The sequence below is a fragment of the Scomber scombrus genome, chromosome 23, assembly GCF_963691925.1.
Source record: "Scomber scombrus chromosome 23, fScoSco1.1, whole genome shotgun sequence".
NCBI classification, from domain to species: Eukaryota; Metazoa; Chordata; class Actinopteri; order Scombriformes; family Scombridae; genus Scomber; species Scomber scombrus.
Genome location: NC_084992.1, coordinates 2,895,234 through 2,916,030, shown reverse-complemented (window position 1 = coordinate 2,916,030; position 20,797 = coordinate 2,895,234). Strand labels below are relative to the sequence as shown.

The following is a 20,797-nucleotide window of genomic DNA, read 5'->3' as shown; positions in this document are numbered from 1 at the left end:
AGAGGTTACAGCTGACAGACAAGTATCACTGCACACAGGATGTTAGTGTTAATGGTTGTGCTAAGAGGCTGAAAATATAAACTGTTTGTGTGAGCTGTTCTCTCTTGCTAAAGAGCTTGGGAAGCCCATATTCACATTGTGTCTGTGGTATTTATTTGCCTTTCTCACCTAACTAGACATTTCATCTGTTTTACCTGCAACAGCAATACAACAGTGGGAAAAACGCTGAATGGCTAAACTTGGAAGTCAAGAAAAAGAAACGCTCAGCCATTATTACTTTGCAACTCATGAGCAGTCGGAAATAAATCAGATCAATTTAAGCTTAGGAGTCAGTCAATGATTTACAGACTTTAATTGTGCAGTCTAATGAAATTACTAACACATCTCACAGCAGGTAAGTAACCTTCTGAATTTAATTTACCCTTTTTTTCCTCTTTTTTTTTTTTTTTTTTACATGTTTCTTCTAACTTGTATTTTTAAACTCTGTCTAACCTTATAGAGAGTAACAGTGGGTCTGTATTTAAACTGGGCTCTGCAGTAATACTCTATAACATATTATTAACTATATTTTACCACCAGTGTCAATATATTTTTTTTTAAATCAGTAAGAAACAGTCTTAACCATGCTGTCAACAAAAGTTAAAGTAGAACTCACAATGCATAGATGAGATAGCATATGCTTGGACGGCTACATCATTTACCATAGGTCCATCTGCACTGACAGAAGTGAAAGATTAACTTCATTAGTGGACATGTTGCCATCATTTGTAAGTTTTACTTTTATATTAATAGAAATAGTCTTAACCATGCTTGCAACAAAAGTGAAAGTATAACTGTACTTAAATTGCACAATACAGAGATGAGATTGCATACGCTTTGCACACATTGCCATTATTTGTAAGTTTTACCTTTATTTAAGTCAAGAACTTTATTTTCAAAAACTTTATTAGTAGGAATGGATTCTGCCAGTGAAAGTTTGAATTCAGACAGAGGCTATATCATGTAGAGGATTTTTTTTTTTTCATTTGTCTTGTGTAAAGTCCACCCAAGAGAGGATTTAATTAATTCCAAATGGAAATTGGGTAAGCCAAGTCGACGAAACAGTTAAGATTTTTTTTTAAATGCCAATAGCCCAATCAGAAATTACTTTATTTTGATGGAACTGATCATTTTGCCCAAACACCAACTCCAACATATTTTCACTTATTGTATCACTGATCGTCTGATCTCTTTCCAAATTTCAGAACTACAGGATGCTTCACCAGATGAACAGACCATCCCTTCAATCTTCACTCAAAATCCTCAGTGTTTTGGTTCTCCCTCTTCTCCTAACACACTCTTGTAAAGGTAATTTAAAAACTGACACGGTCTCAGGTAAATTTGGACTTGATGGTGTAGATGAAAAGTTAGTAGAACAAAGTTATTATAATTTATCCTCAGTTAAACATGAATACCTGTACCAAATTTGACAGATGAGATGTTTCACTGAAGACTGTCTATCACCAACTGATGACAGACACAACTCTTCTAATAATTTTAAATGAATGTAGAGCTTCGTAAAGATGAACTGATTGAGCTCTCTAGCCCTTATTAAAAGGAATGAACATTTGTGTTTCTCTCCAGGTCAGTCCCAGTTAATTGGTCCATCTCAGCCAATAGTGGCAACAGCTGGTGACGACATTATTTTGCCATGTCAACTGCAACCTGCAGAGGATGTTGCTAACATGACACTGGAGTGGAAGAGCTCTGACTTAGACTCCAGATTAGTCTATGTGTGGCGTGCTGGTCAGGACATGACACATCTTAAACATCCATCCTATAAGGAGCGAACATCACTGTCCATCGATGGCCTGAAGCAGGGAAACATTTCACTGAAACTCTCTAAAGTGAAACTTTCTGATGGGGGAAAATACAAATGCCACATTCCAAAACTCAATAAAGAATCTTTTGTTGAGCTAATTGTTGGTAAGTTGGCACAATTTTGTATATATATATATCTATATATATTGATAGTGTGGTTTGGTGTATTCAATGCAAGGGAAAAAAAAATGTTGGAAGAATCAACACAGCTTTCAGCCATTATTGTTGAGAGATTATAAATAAAGGTTAATTCTTTTTATACATGAGCTCATGAAATGGATGTTATGGGGAGAGTATTTTCTTAGCTGCTTAAGGTAGTGGGCTATATATGAATATATTGGATAAAAGAGTTTAACATACTCATTATGACATAATCCAGGAAAGACATTTAGACACAAACTGACCCTTTGCAAGACTTGTTTATGCCTGTCAAACTTTGTCTTGTGGCACAGCACATATACAGTTACAACCACTATAGTGTTATAGAACTGAGTACTGCTCTGTCATTATGGCTCCATAAGCTTAGCAGTTATCTCTACTCCCTGAAAAGTCACTCCAGCATCATATACAATGTTCATGGCATCTAACATTTTTTGAATTTCCATCTCTGTTTACAATTTTATATTTACATACAATATTTATTTGATGATTGTTTTGTTTACCACTGTGTTAATTGTGTCCCTCCTCTGCATCAGGTGCTGTATCTTCGTCTGTCATCAGTTTAGCAGGTACTGATAGAGACACAGGAACAGTTGTGTTACAGTGTGAGTCTAAAGGCTGGTATCCACAGCCTGAGGTGCTCTGGCTGGACAGTGAGGGAAACCTCCTCTCTGCTGGACCTACAGAGACAATCAGAGGTCCTGATGGTCTCTATACTGTCAGCAGCAGAGTGACTGTGGAGAAGAGACTCAGCAACAACTTCACCTGTAGAGTCCAACAGAACAACATCAACCAGATCAGAGAGACATACATTATTGTTGCAGGTAAAAGATCATTTTTAGTCTCAAATGTTGGTTTTACTTTCAAATAACTTAGGTCCAGTGTTAAATAAATTACATGTTATTCTCTGTGTTGTATCATTTTTTTGCAGATGATTTCTTTAAGATCCAGTCCAGTTCCTCTCCTGTCATCATTAGTTTAGCTGTTGCTTTGGCTGTTGGTTTGGTTGTTGTTGCAGTTTTCTTTTTTGGATGGAAATGGAGACAAAGTAAGTCAAAAATGAATTGCAGTGCTTTGTAAAAGTCAACTCATTGGTTTTACTACTTTAATGTCAATGCTTTTATTTTTCCGCAGAGACCAAGAGAAGTGACGCTGAAGGAGGACAAAATAAGACCCTTTCTAAAACTGATGATACTGAAATGCAACGCAAAGCAGATGAAACAGATGGAGAGACACTTACAGTAAATCCAGAAATGTCAGAAGAGAACAAGGTAAAAAAGAAGAGAACACCAAATATGTGAGTTAATAGAAAGATACATTTGCAGTGGAGGAATAGGAAAGCAAGAGCAGCTAACATTAAGATATAAAGTGTGATCTGAGCAAGAAGGACAGTACATATTTAGTGAACTCTTAATTACTTTTTATAAAATTGTTATGATCACTGTAGTGTATGGTTAAACTAATAATGTAGAAAAGTCATAAACTGGCTGAAGAGGACAAAACAAATATTCAAAGTTTACTGCAGGCAGGGTGAAACACTGCAGAACTCAAAGTTCACTTTAAAAATTGGTTGAATGACTACTGCACAAATGGGGAAAAAGGTTTATACATTTTTATACTGTGTGTACATTTTTAGGTATCTGCCTTCTTTTGTATGCCTTTATTTATGTGTCCTCAATTACATGGCCTAATGGTCCTGCATCCTGTCTCTTTCATCTCTCTTCATCTCAAAACTGAGCAGCATCAGATAGAAGAAGCTGAGAGTGGAGTACCATTGGATGCAAAGCTGGATATCAAGGATAAGAAGGTCCATCTTATTGTTTAACTCACATTCTTAACATTATCTATAGTGCAGACAAACACAAACAAATATCTGCAAGTCCAGACTGAAACTGCTATATTTATCTGTCTGGAATAGCACAGGTGGAAACAATAACATTAACGATGACTTCATTGTGTAAGTGAGTGAGCGTGAACAATACTCAAATAGATGCAATGAGATTTTGTGGAGAATGGGTCTCAGAACGTCTGTTTGTGGAGGAAAGACGCTCAGCTGCCACTTGATGATTTTACCAACAGGAAAAGCATCTGAACCTCTGTGGTTAAAACATCTGTATTAATCTGTTAATGAATGTGGGTGATTCTTACAGTGTCTGTTATCCACAGCTGTTTATACTGTAGGACTGATATGTTGATAAATAAATCTCATGTTTATTCTTGAATTGCATTGCTTGGCAAATGCGCCGTTATAATAGCAATCTGCCAAAGTGACAGCGCTCCTGGATATTAAAGGGAATGGGAGATGACACTCTGATTGGTTTACCGCGTGTTATGCCAAAAAACGCCTATGATTAATGAGGGTACAACACTTTTGGACCAATTTTTCCGCTGTTAAAATAGCAAAAGTGGATTTGGGCACGCCCCAAAAGCACTTGCACCACACGTTTCCTGCTGTGTACTATAGATCGTTCAAATGGGGCCCTAAATGTTGATACATGAACATTTCTCTCATCTATTCTTTCCTAATCCTCCAGTTTAAAAACAAACAAGCTGAATGTGATCTCCTCAATAACCTGCTGGAGCTCCGCAAAAGGCTGCAGCAGCTTCACGAAGACCTGCTGAAGCTCCATAAACAGAATCAGAGGACTATGAAAGACCTGCTGACCCTGAAGGAGAATCTGGAGACCAAGAACAAAGAGGTTCATCTCTTCATCTTCATTCCTTTGTCTTTATTTAATGTCTCATCATCTCTGCTGTTTGAGGCAGACTGAATGGATCCATACATCATCTTAACTTTATTAAACTTACTTCTTCTCAGTAACTTGTTGCATATAAAATCCTTTAGACTATATATAAAGTTAGTTTTCTTGATTGGATTTAGTGTAACTGTGTCATCAGGTTGTTTAATTATTCACATGCTTTAATATTGTAACCATGTCTCTCTTTATCTCTCCCTCCTCCAGCTGGAGAAAATAAAAGGTGGTTGGTTTGAGGTAAATGTAATGACACACTCTGACATTTCAACAGTCTTCTAAGGAAACACCTAGGAACAAAACTAGTTCATTATTGTAATATATCCATTATGTTTGTATAATGTTGCCTTCTCACCTTTTATCAGCACTAAATGCTGACTGGATTCTCTGCTGCTCATTAATGAGTTTCTTCATGAACCTCATTAACAAATAACATTTTGCAGCAATGAACAACTTTATCAGAGCAGAAGAGCAGCAAAGAATTTGAATTTGTACAATTTCATTTTAGGGGAGATCACGTTAGCTCTCACACATAAAGCTACAAAAACAAACAACAAAAGTCAGATGTTTTTTGTCATATGGATCATTGAGTAGTATGTTCAGTCACATGTCTTCATACTGTCCAGAATCGCAGGAAAAAGGAGGAGCAGAATAAGGAGAAAGAAGTGGAGACACTTAAGAATGAGCTGGAGAGACTGATGAACGAGCTGGAGACACAGATGAAGGAGCTACAGATCAAGCAGAACGAGTTAGAGACCAAGTTGAAGGAGGTTTATATTTTGATATTTTTCTCAAAAAATGTATTTTCAGTCACTAATGTTTTTTGTTTTTAGTTTCCCTTAATGTCTTCCTGCCACACTCTTTTCATCATAATATATATTGATATTCTGTTAATGTGAGAGATTGCTGGGGATCATTAATCAATGCATTATGGCCTCCTTTCCACATTTTCTTGCAAAAGTAGTGTTTCTTTTTTAAATTCTAACCATATGTGTTATTATACTTAAATAAAGAAGCAGCATTTGCATTTTCCTGTAAATGTATACTTTATTGTTCCTGTAGGACAATACAATTTGTCTCCAGTTACAGTTAAAGAAACTACACATGAACAAAATAGCACTAGCTGTTTCTATCACAACAATAAATTGTGTTGTTGTGCATTTACATCTTCTTCATCTCCTTGCACCTACAGTATATGAACCAAAACAGAAGGTCTGCTGCTCACCTAAGACCTGCTGCTTTGTACTGGATGTTACAGCTGTGTCATTAAAAGAGAGTCCCAGCAGTTACTGCAACACCTTCACAGATGTTTATCTGATGCCAGCAGCTTAAACTAGACACACAAATAAAACCAGAACATTACACAGGCTTCATTGTTTCTCTGTTGTTGTATTAAATTATAAAATGTTGTATCTTGTCTCTCTCCTCTCAGATTGAAATAAAGCAAACTGAACTTCAGCAGCTCTGTGTTAAAAACAACAGGGAGGAAGCGGCTATGCAGAAACTGGTGGATCACAATAAGGAGGTTCATCTCCCTATTTTTCTGTATTTTTTAAGATTTTTTGTATACTAGATAATAATAAGTATGGCCTGTTGTCCCACTACATCAAAGTCAAAAGTGCTCACAGTTGTTCCAAATAGACACACTCCAGGGTAGACTGAAAGGTCTCCACCATAGAGAGGGAGAAGATATCATTTAAATATGAGGCCAGACAATTTCTCCTGGAAGACGTTTACACTGTTATACTCATTTGTTCACATCCAAAGTGACAGAAATAGTTGTTAAAAGAAAGAAAAGAGGGCTGATGATGGTAGTTTTGAGATTGTCTTAGATTGTTAGTCTGTCACTGTTGTAGTTGTAGTCATGTTGTAGTTTCCTAATGATTGTTTCATTTATTTCTTAATCAACCAATTATTCACAATAAAGTACAAAACAACAAACATTTAAACACATCTTACACCCAACAGAGAACTGTATTCTCACACATATAGAACATATGTTTATGTTCTCTGTGTGGTCCAGATTATACTTAGTGGAGTCCAAATCAAGACTGAGACCAAAACCCAAACATGTACTTGTACTTCAATTCAAATGCTGAATGAATCAGACCTTTAAGTAGCCTTGAGTTTCTATCTTAGCTGTGATTGTGTTGTATAATTAAACCATGTCTTAAAAAACAGCATGTCTCTCATCTAGTCTTTCTCCATGTCTCTCTTCATTCACAGTTGGAGAAAAAACAAGCTGATCCCCTGCAGGAGAAATTGAACAGGGAGAGAATATTGAGGAAGCTGAGGTCCGAGCAAAATGAGGTTAATCTGTTCATAATTATTTTCTGAATGTAGATGATTTATGTTAATGAACAACAGTTTCTCAGTGTAATACATCATTGTAATGTCATTGATGTAATGTGTATATTTACCTAATGAAATAAAATGTCTTTCTTGTTAGATGGTAATTGAATTGATCACTGCTGTGATTTAGATTTTGTTAACTTAAATTACAAACAGTAGAAACAGATATTTGAAGTCCCTTTCTTTAATGGCTGACAAGTGTACGGAAAACACTTTAACCACAGTTCTCAGTTCAGGTAATCAGCTTACACTTATGGCGCTTTTCCACTATACAGTTCCAGCACGACTCAGCTCGACTTGACTCTACTCGTTTTTTTTAGCGCTTCCACTAGGGATAGTACCTGGTACCTGGTACTTTTTTAGTACCTGCTCTGTTGAGGTTGTAAGCAAGCCGAGCCGATACTAAATGTGACGTCAACAGACTGCCAGCCACTGATTGGTTAGAGAGTCACTGGAAGAGTCATGAGCCGCCCCACACAAGAATCAAACCATTTTTAAATACATTTTAAATACCAACAACAGTGTTACAGAGATTCGTTTCTCTTTTCTTGCTTTGTGTGTGACAGAAAGCCTCATACAGCAACAAGTACACCATCGCCTCCATGTCCTCCATTGTTTATGTGTTTGTGCCCACGTTGACCATTCCTGGTACCAAATCGAGTCGAGTCGAGTCGAGCCGAGTAGTGCTAGAACTGTATAGTGGAAAAGTGCCATTAGTATGTAGTTTTGCTAAAAGTCTAACAATGGAATCTGAGGCATCCTGATATAAAAAAAAATAACACATCCAGGAAATACAACAACACAAAGTAAGTCTGTTATTTTCATATATCAGAATAGCTCATTGTGTATTAATATTCAGTGTGTATTGTGTGTATTTAATGTCAATGAGGACAAATACTGAGACAATCTTCTCTTCTATTTTCACTCTTTATACAGACAGAAACATGACTTTACTCCACCTAAAGTTTAAGGGAACTATCACATTAATATCCAGTTCATATTTAATTTCCCACAACTTACCTTTTTGTTTAATTAAAAATCTGTTTTGTTCTTGTTTTTTTTGTGTGCTTAATTTTAACTTAAGTTATAGTCATATAAAAAATAAAAAAACACAAAAAAAGTTCATCATTATAGTGGTTATTCAGGACAGCTCATTACTCAAGTGACGACTGAATTTATGTCACATTAATTTTGCCCTTTACTACCCAGAGTGTAGAAAACACTTAATTGAATGAGTCCAACAAAATCATCTTCTCTCAGCATCTAATGTTAATTTTGTACCCTTCATTTTCAGAGTCAGAATTTCATTCAAGTTATGTCTTGTGTGAATGAGGAGAGTCAGAGACAGCTGACCGAACCAGAAGCTCAGCACACCTAAAGGTCAGTGTCTGTTTATATTTTCTGCTTTCACTTTTAGGTGCAGGCAGCCACACATGTTATGTTCACAATGTTACCACAGTTAACATGGTGACTGACTGAATTTTCACATAACCTGCTTTCAGGAATACCCTCCTGTTCTAGATCAGGATGAAAGAGTTGTCATTTTTGTGCCATGTGATCAGTTGTAATTTTTGCTGCCCCACTTATGGGGAAAACAATGATCATCTGGTTGTTTCCAACAGGCTTACAGCTGAGCTCCCAACAGCAATGGCAACTAAGGAAACTTTCATATTCTACATGGAACTATTTGGGAATCCGTCACACTCTGGGAATGCAAATCCTGTGATGTAGCTCTGTGTCTAATTGTTAAGATAAACTGTTATGAAGAGTGGCAAAGCTGAAAACAAAAAAAAGCTTATGGCCGCAACTGTTTTTGTTGATTTGTTTGTTGTTGATTTTATCACAGTTTTACCAATATGTGTTCACATTTGCAACCTGTTTATATTTTGCAATCTTTAAAATGCTTTTTTGTTTGTAGTAACCATATTTTCTACATCTGATTTCATGTATTTTTTGTGTTTATGTATCTAATATGTTGATACAGTAATCAGAGTAAATAAATAATTGTATGGTATATTTGATGTTGTGCCTCAAAAAAACATAAACAAACTAACAAACAAACAAACAAAAAAAACAGAAGGGTTTCTGGACTATGGATAACAAGCTTTTTGAAAATACATTAAGGGTTGGTCACTAAACTCTCTATACATACTATATTGTTTGTCATGAAATAATGATCTCCCAGATATTAAGGGAACTGCTTTGTCCACCAGATGTCCCTGTAGAGTGTGAACCTGTCCAATCAAAAAGCAAATAAAGGAAAATTCCATGCTTAAAAACACCAAGGTAAGACGAATGAATGATTCAAGTAAAATAAAAGGTAATTCACTGCAAAATGAAACAAAAAAACAAAATACACTTTTTGGGGGTTTGAGTTTCTTGTGTATCAGACTACTGACAGGTTCCATTATTATTCACAATTATTCAAGTCTGTCTTTAAATAAGAGTCAGGTGCCCGGATTAACAGTGAAACATCTCTTTCTAGCTGTAATCATTCCCCCTGACCAGACAAAACTCCAAACAATGGATATACTTAATCTGAAGTACTGAGTACTGCTGTGTCATTGTGGCTCCAAAAGCTCAACAGTTGCTGTATTTTGAAACTCACAGAAAAATCACACTGACATCAAATACAGCCATTGTTCACAGCTATGAACATTTTGGAATTTCCAACTTCAGCATCGGCAACAGTGAGATATGTGACAACCAATCAACACTGTGCTTTATGGCCCAATAGGAACCGTGGTTAAGAAAGCCTGAATGACAAAATAAATCATTGTAGATGTGTCCACCTTGTGACAGAAACTGTTTAAATTGGGTCTCTTTCTAAGACGCATTCAGGTCTTTACCAGCAACATGGACATTAATTGATTGAATTAATGTTTGAACCCGTCACAAGATCCAAAATTTAACACATTTGTAGGAACCTGAATTAAAATTATAGATTTAAAAACTGTAAAAAAAAAAAAAAAAAAAAAAAGGATTTTGTGTTTGTTACTTACCACTTCTCTGACGTTGTGTCCCCAGCTGAATGATTTGAAGCATCACTTGATAAACAAAGGAACAGAGTTGTACATCAGATAGAGATGCTTTGATGTAAAACATATAAAAAGAGAAGAAACCATGACAAGTGAGTACTCACACAGTCTGAAACAGAGAGCTGTGACCTCCATGATGTCTTGCTGCTGACTGTCTGCACATCAAAGTTTTGGAGGGAGTTTAGTTGTTTGTTGATCAGATAACAGTAGTTTAAGTCCGTCTTAAGACAACAGTGAAAGAGTGAAAGAGGGTTTCTTGCTGTAATCATTCCTCCTGTTTATACTGACCATTAGAATATCCCTTCATTAATGTCCTTCTTTGGCAATGTCTCTCATTCTCTCACTTTACAGAAATGTGTCATGCTTTCAAATTTGTGAGTATCCGGTTCCAGAACAGCTGATCTGAATTAGTTCAATCAACTCTGAGTATGTTCACCTTGAGTTTAGCACGTGCACCACCACTATAAAAAGCCATCATCAATGGAGCCCCGATACCTTGATTCACCATGGCAACTACTGAGAAAAAACCTCACTGGAGCTGGAGCTCCCCCTGCAGGCCTGTGGTGAGTATGGCGTTTGGTGTTACTTTCACAAAAAAGTAACACCAACGCTAAGGAGAGAGAAGAGGCATGGGAGAAAATCACTGCTGAGTCAATGCTTATGTTTAAATGCACCACTCCACTGACTTAACATTCCTCACTTAAATTGTAGCATACAGGTGAAAAAGTGGTGTAACGTAATTGGAAGCAGCTAAAAATTAAATACAAAAACATTCAGAAAAGTAAGGCACATTTCGCTGGACTGTGATTGTACCTAGCTTTGATTTTATTCATATCCAGTCCAATCCAACTTTATTTGTTAAGCACTTTAAAACAACCATAGTTGACGTAGGCTATTAAACAAAGTCAATATTAATTCAGTGGCTACTCTGAGTTTCCACATAACCTGCTTTCCGGAATACCACACAGAAACAAACTCCTGCTCCTAAACAGACTCAAAGGGGAAGTCATCTCAGAAAAGCAGAGCCAATCACGATAATGCGTTTAATGTTTAACTTACTTTTACGTTTGCAAATGTATTATCCATTGACCTTTTATATGCTGTAACCACATTGCTCTGTTCTGTTTTAAGTAAGGTGTCTGGCACTTTGTTCGTGTAGAACAGGAAAGAAGAAATAGAGGGTTTTTGCAAGAATAGCTCAGGGAGCCCGTATGCATATGCTTAGGTAGTTTGACTGCAAAACAATACTATATGTCTGGTATTTAGTTGCCTCCTCACCTAACTAGCATTTCATACATTTCATTCATTGACAAAAAAGGTCTTTATTATTGGACGTGCAGGCTAAAACAAAAGGAACAGAACAAACACAACAGGTCATAACAGGAAAGGACAGATGACTCGACTAATACTGAACTGAAAACTGAATTTAAATACACATGGGATGATACACAAACCAGACACAAAGGAGTAAAACAAGACACAGGTAAAACATGAGGTTATCAACCAAGGCAGAAAAACAGGGATCAGAAAAATAAAGAACAAAAACACAAAGAGAACATATTTCAGAATAATACAGGAAATAAACTAAGAGATCAAACACAAACATATAAAGTGTTGGCGGGATGTGACAAGCAGGAAAAACCCTGAATGGCTACACTTCTAAGTCAAGGGGAAGAAAAACCTTGCAAATCATGTGCAGTCGGCAGTTGATAAACTAGAGCAAATTACACACAGGAGCCTGTCAATGATTTACAGACTTAAACTGTAGTAACAGTTACATAAAATGGCCGACACATCTCACGGTAGGTAAGTTGTCTTCAGTTTAGTTTAGCCTTTTCTACATGTTTCAACTTCTAACTTCTGTTTTACAACTCTGTATCAGCTTACACATGGTAAGAGTGGGTCTGTGTTCTGACTGCCCCCTTCAATAATACTCTGTAACAGATTATTAAGTATATGTTATAACCTTTGTGTGGAAAAAAACACATTAAATTTATCTGAAATGTTGAGTGATTTTAATGTGATTATTATTATTATCAAATTCAACCAGCCTATGGTTTATGAGGTTATTTGAACAGGAGCAGAGTTAGTTTTGATGTCACATTGAAACATGTTATCATATTATTATATATATATAGAAAAATATTGAAGACATTAGACTTTGTATCACAGAGAGGGCTCTAATAAAAGATATAACAAGTCCAGCAGTGTCTTAATATATTAAAAAGTAATTGAGAAACAGTCGTAACCATGCTGGCAACAAAAGTGAAAGTATACATTTATGTGAATTGCGCAATACATAGATAAGATGGCATGTGCTTGGACAGCTACAAAACATTATATATGTCCATCTGTGCTGACAGAAGAGAAAATATAACTCTATTAACCTTTGTGTCGTCTTCCCAGGTCAAATTGACCCCGTCTGTTTTGACTGTTCCTTCTTTCCTCCTTTCCTTCCTTCCATCTGTCCTTCCTCCTTTCCTTCCTTCCTCCCTCCCTTCCTTCCTTCTTCATCCCTTCCTTCCTCCTTTCCTTCCTTCTTCATCCCTCCCTCCCTTCCTTCTTTCCTTTCCTTTCCTCCCTTCATCCCTCCCTCCTGTCCCTCCTTCCTCCCTCCTTTACTTCCTTCTTCCTTCCTTCCTTCCTTCCTTCCTCCCTCCCTCCTTTCCTTCCATCCTTCCTTCCTCCCTTCCTTCCTTCTTCCTCCCTTCCTTCTTTCCTTTCCTCCCTCCTTTCCTTTCTTCTTCCTCCCTTCCATCCTTCCTTCCTCCCTTCCTTCCTTCCTTCTTTCCTTTCCTCCCTCCCTCCTTTCCTTCCTTCCTTCCTTCCTTCCTTCCTCCCTCCTTTCCTTCCTTCTTCCTTACTCCCTTTCCTTCCTTCTTCCTTCCTCCCTCCCTTCCTTCCTTCTTCCTCCCTTCTTTCCTTGACTCGAGGACAACAGAAGGGTTAATGGACATGTTGCCAATAAATAAATATGCTGCCAGTGAATGTTTGAATTCAAACAGAGGATCAATGAAAAGAGAACATATCATATAGAAAATTGTGGTTATTTTTGTCTTTTCATGTGTAGTCCACCCATGAGAGGAGTTTTTAATATTAGCCAAATCCAAAAAACAGTTGAGATAAAAAAGTATCTTAAGCCTTATTATTCTTGACCAGACTGATTATTTTACCCAAACACTAATTCTAAGGCATGTACTCAATTTAATGTATCACTGACCTCTTTCCAAATTTCAGAACTGCAGGATGTTTCACCAGATGAACAGAGCGTCCCTTCAATCTCCACCCAAAATCCTCTGTGTTTTGCTTCTCCATCTTCTCCCAACACACTCGATCTCAGGTACATTTTGATTTCATGGTGATGTAGATGACAACTTAGTAGATTACCAAAATGATTACAGTTTATCAGACATTTTTGCTCAAAACTATAAATATGGCCCTCATGGTGGCACTAGAGGACAAGTCACCAAACTCAGTGGGATTCATCTTATGTAGACAGATGTCCATGTATTAAACTTTCATGCCTGCTTGACTGATGTTGCTATTTCTTGAACTAAGCCTATAATGTGACCAACAAAAACATCTCTACATACAGTACATAGATGCAAAACGTGAACACCTTTGACACATGGATACTTCTATATCAGCAAACCACTCGCTGTCTCTCAGGTGTCCAACTGCACTTCTGATTAATTTTAAATGAACAGATAACCTAATGTACAGATTTAGTTTTCTAGCTCTTACTGCAAGAAACAAGATACGTTTGCGCACTGCAGCTCCCATGCAGGTATTTATTAGGATATCACCAGCATGACATTTAGAGCACAATGCTCTTCTTCAGACTCTGGCAGCAATGAACATTTGGGTTTCTTTCCAGGTCAGTTAATTGGTCCATCTCAGCCAATAGTTGCAACAGATGGTGATGATGACACAATTTTGCCAGTTTGGAGAGGTCAAAACATCAGCCATGAAAAGGATCTATTGCTGTTTGGGTTAAAGTTTCAATGATGGTCAATTAATGAAAGAAATAACAGACAAAACTCCAAATAATGGCTATAATTATTCTGTAGTTGTATACTATTATATGACTGAACTTGTGGCTCCAAAAGCTCAACAGTTATTTCTAAAAAAAAATCACACTGACAATACAGCCAGGGTTCACAGCGTTCAGTGTTCACGTTTTTGATTTCCAAACTTTCATCATTGGAAACAGTAAGATATGTAACAACCCATTAGCACTTTGTGAACCATCTGTGTATAACGGCCCAATAGGTTTTAAAACGCTGAGTAATCATTAGATACAGAACACATATGCTTTACTGTATGGCATTAGCTTTGTTTTGCTTGTTTTCCACAGCATCAGGTGCTGTCTGTTCGCCTGTCATCAGATTAGCAGGTATTGACAGAGACAGAGGAACAGTGGTGTTGCAGTGTGAGTCTAAAGGCTGGCATCAAGAGCCTGATGTGTTTTGGCTGGACGGTGAGGGAAACCTCCTCTCTGCTGGACCTACAGAGACAGTAAAAGGTCCTGATGGTCTCTATACTGTCAGCAGCAGAGTGACTGTGGAGAATAAACACAGCAACAGCTTCACCTGTAAAGTCCGACAGAACAACATCAACCAGACCAGAGAGACAAACATTGATGTTCCAGGTAGAAGAGGCCATTTCTTGCCTAAAACATTGGTTTTACTTCCAAATGGCTCAACTCCAGCGTTAAATAACTCTTATGTTATTCTGTATGTTGTATAATTTGCAGATGATTTCTTTAAGGTCCAGTCCAGTTCTTCTCCTGCCGTCATCGGTTTGGCTGTTAGTTTGGTTGTTTGCATCGTGGTTGTTGTTGCAGTTTTCTTTTTTGGGTGGAAATGGAGAAAAAACATGATCAGTAAGTTACAAATTAATTGTAGTGACTCTCACAGGGTTTGATGAGAATAGTTACAAAAATGTGTAATTGTGTAAATTGTATTATAAAAGTTATTATAGTCTATTACAAAGTACTTATGAGCAGTCAAATTGTTTGACTTTTTGTATTTCATGTCAGACTGACATCAAACTTCCTGAAATAAAAGTAAAAGGCTTTTATACTTTAAGGTCACTGCTTTTATTGTTACACAGAGACCAGGAGAAGCTGCAGGGATGAAACTGATGGAGGAGGAAACAAGAACCTTTCTAAAAGTGATGATCCTGTAATGCAGCCTCTCAATGTAGTAGACACAGATGGAGAGACGTTCATAGTAACTACAGCAGTGTCAGAACAGAACAAGGCAGAAAAAAAAGAGAACAAATATGTGAGTAAATACACAACAGATTAATTTGCAGTGGAGGAAAAATAAACCAAATACTTCAATATTTACATAAAGAAACAAGACTAGTCAGACAAATGCAAACAACTGTGTGAACGTCGAGACTGAAACCTGATTATTTATCTGTCACAAATGTCAGTTTTTTGTTTTAGGGTTTAAATGTCAAACATTTCTCTCATCTTTTCTCTCTTAATCCTTCAGGTTGAAAACAAACAGGCTGAATGTGATCTACTCATGAAGCTGCTGCAGCTCCATGAAGAGAATCAGAGGAGGGAGAGAGACCTGCAGACCCTGAAGGAGAATCTGGAGACCAAGATCAAAGAGGTTCATCTCTTCATCTTCATCGTTTTGTCTTTATTTAATGTCTCATCATCTCTGCTGTTTGAGGCAGACTGAATGGATCCATACATCATGTTAACTTTATTAAATTTACTTCTTCTCAGTAACATGTTGCATATAAAATCATTTTGACTAAAGTTACATGTTCATATTGGATTTAGTGTAACTGTGTCATCAGGTTGTTTATTTATTCACATGCTTTAATATTGTAACCATGTCTCTCTTTATCTCTTCCTCCTCCAGCTGGAGACAATAAAAGCTGCTTGGTTTAAGGTAAGTGTTCATTGTATAAATTTAATGACTCTGACATTTCAACAGAGTCTTCTAAGGAAACACCTCGACACAGAACTAATTACATTACATTATTGTAATATATCCTTTATGTTTGTATAATGGAGCCTCCTCACCTTTTATCAGCACTAAATGCTGACTGGATTCTCTGCTGCTCATTAATGAATTTCTTCATGAACCTTATTATCAGATACATTTGTGCAGCAATGAACAACTTTATCAGAGCAGAAGAGCAGCAGAGAGAGTTTGAATTAGTACAGTTTATTTTGAGGGGAGATCACATGTTAGCACTCACACACCTGAAATAAAACTACACAGAAAACTTGAAACAAACTGAAATGCAGCCTCTCTACTACATGTATAACTGAGTTTACTCACTTGTTATCCAACAAGAGTCAGATGTTTGTTTGTCATGTGGGTCATTGTGTAGTATGTTCAGTCTCATGTTTTCATACTGTTCAGGGTTCAAAGGAGAAGGAAGCTGAAAAAGAAAAAGAAGTGGCGACATTGAAGAAGAAGCTGCAGACCAAGCAGAAGGAGTTTCAGACCAAAACCAAAGAGGTTCATATTTGTATATTTTACTCACAAACTTGTTTGTTTTTAGTTCCTCTTAAATATTTCCTTTGTTTTTGTTTTTTTTAAACATCACATTAGAAAGCAAGCTGCCACAATCATTTATTCACAGTTTAACTTGATATTCTGTTCATGTGAGCGATTACTGAAGATAATTTCATCATTTAATGTGATAAAAGAAAAAAAGAAAAGAACTTAGACTGAAGTAACTGAATTAAAGCAGTGATTTACACATTTTAATTTTAAATTGAAAGTGGCAACATTAGAAACATGATATAATATAAATATATATAATATCAGTTTGTGGTGCTGTGTGTTCACATGTTGCTTCTCTGTTTCAGAGCTATGAGACCAGTGATGTGACAGAGAGAGTATTAATTAATCACCACACACTCTGATCTATATTCCACCTCTCCTTCCTTTTTCACCTACAGTATATGAACCAAAACAGAAGGTCTGCTGCTCACCTAAGACCTGCTGCTTTGTACTGGATGTTACAGCTGTGTCATTAAAAGAGAGTCCCAGCAGTTACTGCAACACCTTCACAGATGTTTATCTGATGCCAGCAGCTTAAACTAGACACACAAATAAAACCAGAACATTACACAGGCTTCATTGTTTCTCTGTTGTTGTATGTTCACTAAAATATGTATTCAAATATAACATGTCTCATCTTGTCTCTCTCCTCCCAGATTAAAGTAATAAAAGATGAACTTCAGCAGCTCCGTGATGAAAATCAGAGGAAGGAAACTGACCTGCAGAGACAGACGGAGGAGACCAACAACAAGGAGGTTCATCTCTCTAATGTTCTGTTTCTATTGAGATTTCTGATATACTAGAAAATAATTATTAATAAGTGTGACATGTTGTCTGAACACATCTGAAACAGATGATGCAAGCAAATAAGATAAGAAACAAATGAGTAAACTAAATATAACAAATAAAAGTACAGCAGTTACTATCAATTAAGAAAAAGCTCTTTGATGAAAGTGATTGACAAGATGATGCTGAGTTTGTCTGACCGAGATCTTCAGACAGGAAGTTCCACAGCTGAGGGTCTCCTCTAGTGTCCGAGTCTTTACTGCTCCAAACAGCCGAGCTCGAGCTGTCATTTACACTTTAATCATCATAAATGTCGTTATGAAAGCTTTCATTTACACTCTCTTTTCAGGAACATATTGATTTTGATTTTTTTTCAACGATCTAGTTACATACAGCAATAGATGATGATGAATATCTGAACTTTATTTAAAATGCTGCACAAATCACTTTTTTGTGTCATATTCATGTTTAACTCAAAGGTTCATCCAGTTAATATTGATTTTATTTTCTTCCCACTTATTTTTTTAAAATTATAAATCTATCTCCAAAATGTTTTCATGTTTCTGCTTCATTTATCATCGTTTATCATAATTTTTAAATAGAACATACACAATAAGACCTCATCTATACATAGGCCTAATAGGTAAAATAAACCCACTGGAGAAAAAATGTACAAGTAATATTTTATTAAAACCTTATCTCAGAGAATAAAAGGATTGAACAGATATTCTGGAGATAATTAATTTGAATTTATGATATTTCAAAAATGACAACAAGAGCCAAAAATTATGCATGAAAGGGTTAATCTAAATCAATAACTGCAGTCATCTCCCTTTTTTAACTTCCAACACTGATTTATTACTGAGAACAAACTAAACTGTTACTGACCATGAGAGAAAATCTGAGACATAAGAAATAACTCTTTTCAGACTGAACTCAACTGTGTGTGTGTGTGTGTGTGTGTGTGTTTGTTTGTGTTTGTGTGTGTGTGTGTGTGTGTGTGTGTGTGTGTGTGTGTGTGTGTGTGTGTGTGTGTGTGTGTGTGTGTGTGTGTGTATGTGTGTGTTGTCTCCCACAGAGGCCAGATGTAAGCCAACATAATGACACCAACCCAGCTGGCAAAAACTCAACAGAGGTCTTTGTGGAGGTCGACCCAGATGGAAAACATCTCCGTCTCACCACTAAGTCTAAAGAGGTGATGGTGTTTGTGAGGATGAACTGTGTATAAACATGAGAACATGTACTGTTAGGTTTAGTAGCTCTACATTGATGAAGTGTATCCAGGATTATTTTAAATGGACCATTAAAGCCAAGCTAACGACCCTCTACAGTATTTACCTCAGAATCTACTTTCTCTTGTTTTCATGTGAACAGTTTAAATGTCACACACTCATGGATTTAACACTGTAACATTAACTTGTTTGTTTTTCCTTCATCCTCCTTCTTGTGTCCAATTTCTCTCCTGCAGGAGCTGAAACTGGAAGGCTGGAAGTTACGAGTGACGCTCAACGATGAAAACCCCAACATGTTCACATTTGGGAAGTCATGTAATCTCAATGCTGAGAATAATGTCAAGGTAGGTCTTTGATTACTCAATTTATAATGTCACATTTTCTTTTTTTTTCTTTTTCATTCATTTATCTTTGTAACTTTACATGCAAAACTTTTTTAACTGAAATTATGATAATGTCTGTTATTATCTGTGACCTTTGGATTTTACAGATATGGGCCAATGGTCGTGGTGTCGATTTTCCTCCCTATGTTCTGCAATGGAAGGACCTGAAGTGCTGGACCAAAGCAGACAAACTCCTCATTCAGCTCATCAACTGTCATGGAGAGATCGTGAAAACCACTGAAGTATAATAATCAGCCCAGCTGCCACACAGTGTTTTAGTTTATCTTACAGTCACTTTTTTTTTGCTCTTTTTAAACTACAATGTTCTCCCTGTTTACCAACTTTTATCACCAACTGTGAGATGTCAGTGAGGAATTTATAATGTCAAATACTTGAAAACACTAAAATTATTTTGATTGTTGGATTAAATAAAAGCAGTCATCTCTCTTTTTTAAGGTTGTGTGCATGTGGTTATGGTTCTTGAATTTCCTCTGCTTGAAATATAAACATGAGTAACTGGCAACATTTCTTTTTAGTATGATAATAATCTGATTGGCTGGCGAGTGTACATGCAAGTTTAACTAGTTCTCAGGTCAGTTGATCCATCTACACTGATCCTTTGGTAGTCCTGTTATAAGCCGAATAATGCAATCTGAGATGTCCTCATATAGAAAATAATGGATCCACAAAGTGAGTCTTTTAGTTCATTGTGTATTAACAATTACAGAAAAGCCTGTTTAATGTGAATGCAGATAAATACTGTCATACTGTACCAGTCATGTTCAGACAGTCTGTGTTTACTTTTCAGTGTGTAGTTTTGTGTGTAGGACATTTCTCATCTAATATGCTAAGATCTAGTTTTTGATACCGTATACCAAAATACAGTCATTTAAAGAACTGTCAGCAGTCTACTGTATTAAGATTTTTTGCAAACTGACAACAACAAACCCAAATATAATGCATTGGTACTACCAACTTCAGACTTTTTTCTGTTTTTTAAAATAATTTGTAAAAAATTGAACCACTCTTTGTATTGAATCCCCTAAAAATGAAACTCAAATTACTCCAGGAAATTAGTAAAAAATGAGTGATTTGCAAAATAAAGCATTACTCATTAAATCTATATATGTATAAACTAAACATAACAATTTATATAAATATCACATATGACACATATCACAATTTAATATGAATTGGAAGTTCTTTTAACCATTGAAATGTATTTACTTAGTTGCCATAACAACATGTGTTATTCAGTGTTGACCTTTTTTTATTGTTTTGGATCTGTCCCAGAGAGAAGAGATTAAGACTCAGGATCATAAATACACCTCCAAGGTAAATATTATTTGCACCTGGATTGAACATCCTGTGCACTGACACACCTGCACCTGGAAGCTGTTGGCCTCTAATTGGCTCCACAGAGGGAGCTAAAAGATCAGTCCACCAAATGTATGTGAAGCTTCGTAGCTTAGTTAATGGTATGATCTGCATCTTGATTGTGGCAGAAATGACTAATCTACAGATAGATTAATGATAGTTTTTTTTCAATGTCAGAGCATTTTATTCTTGCATACAGAAAGTCGTGAGAACAGGCATTCATTTCATAACACGTCCAGTCTTCTCTTATAAAAGCCAAAAGGCCAAAGAGACAATCCATCTTGTTTATGTTACTTGTCGCTTCATTCCTTAACT

At 36.4% G+C, this 20,797-nt stretch overlaps 1 protein-coding gene across 1 annotated transcript; it reads left to right on the top strand.

Moving 5' to 3' along the window:
- Positions 1 to 1,247: 1,247 nt before the first annotated feature.
- Positions 1,248 to 19,353, top strand: LOC134006308 (CD276 antigen homolog). The gene is made up of 12 exons (XM_062445394.1): positions 1,248 to 1,347; positions 1,624 to 1,965; positions 2,556 to 2,843; positions 14,919 to 15,047; positions 15,278 to 15,396; positions 15,667 to 15,789; positions 16,048 to 16,077; positions 16,558 to 16,656; positions 17,361 to 17,459; positions 18,569 to 18,685; positions 18,959 to 19,066; positions 19,213 to 19,353. The coding sequence occupies exons 1-12, from the start codon at positions 1,254 to 1,256 to the stop codon at positions 19,351 to 19,353; spliced, it is 1,689 nt and encodes a 562-aa protein (XP_062301378.1). The 5' UTR covers positions 1,248 to 1,253.
- The last annotated feature ends 1,444 nt before the right edge of the window (positions 19,354 to 20,797 follow it).

Coding starts and splice junctions, on each gene's coding strand:
- LOC134006308 (XM_062445394.1), top strand. CDS start 1,254: ATGCTTCACCAGATGAACAGACCATCCCTTCAATCTTCACTCAAAATC. Junction 15,048..15,277: donor ATGGAGAAAAAACATGATCA/GTAAGTTACAAA, acceptor ATTGTTACACAG/AGACCAGGAGAAGCTGCAGG. Junction 16,078..16,557: donor TAAAAGCTGCTTGGTTTAAG/GTAAGTGTTCAT, acceptor CATACTGTTCAG/GGTTCAAAGGAGAAGGAAGC.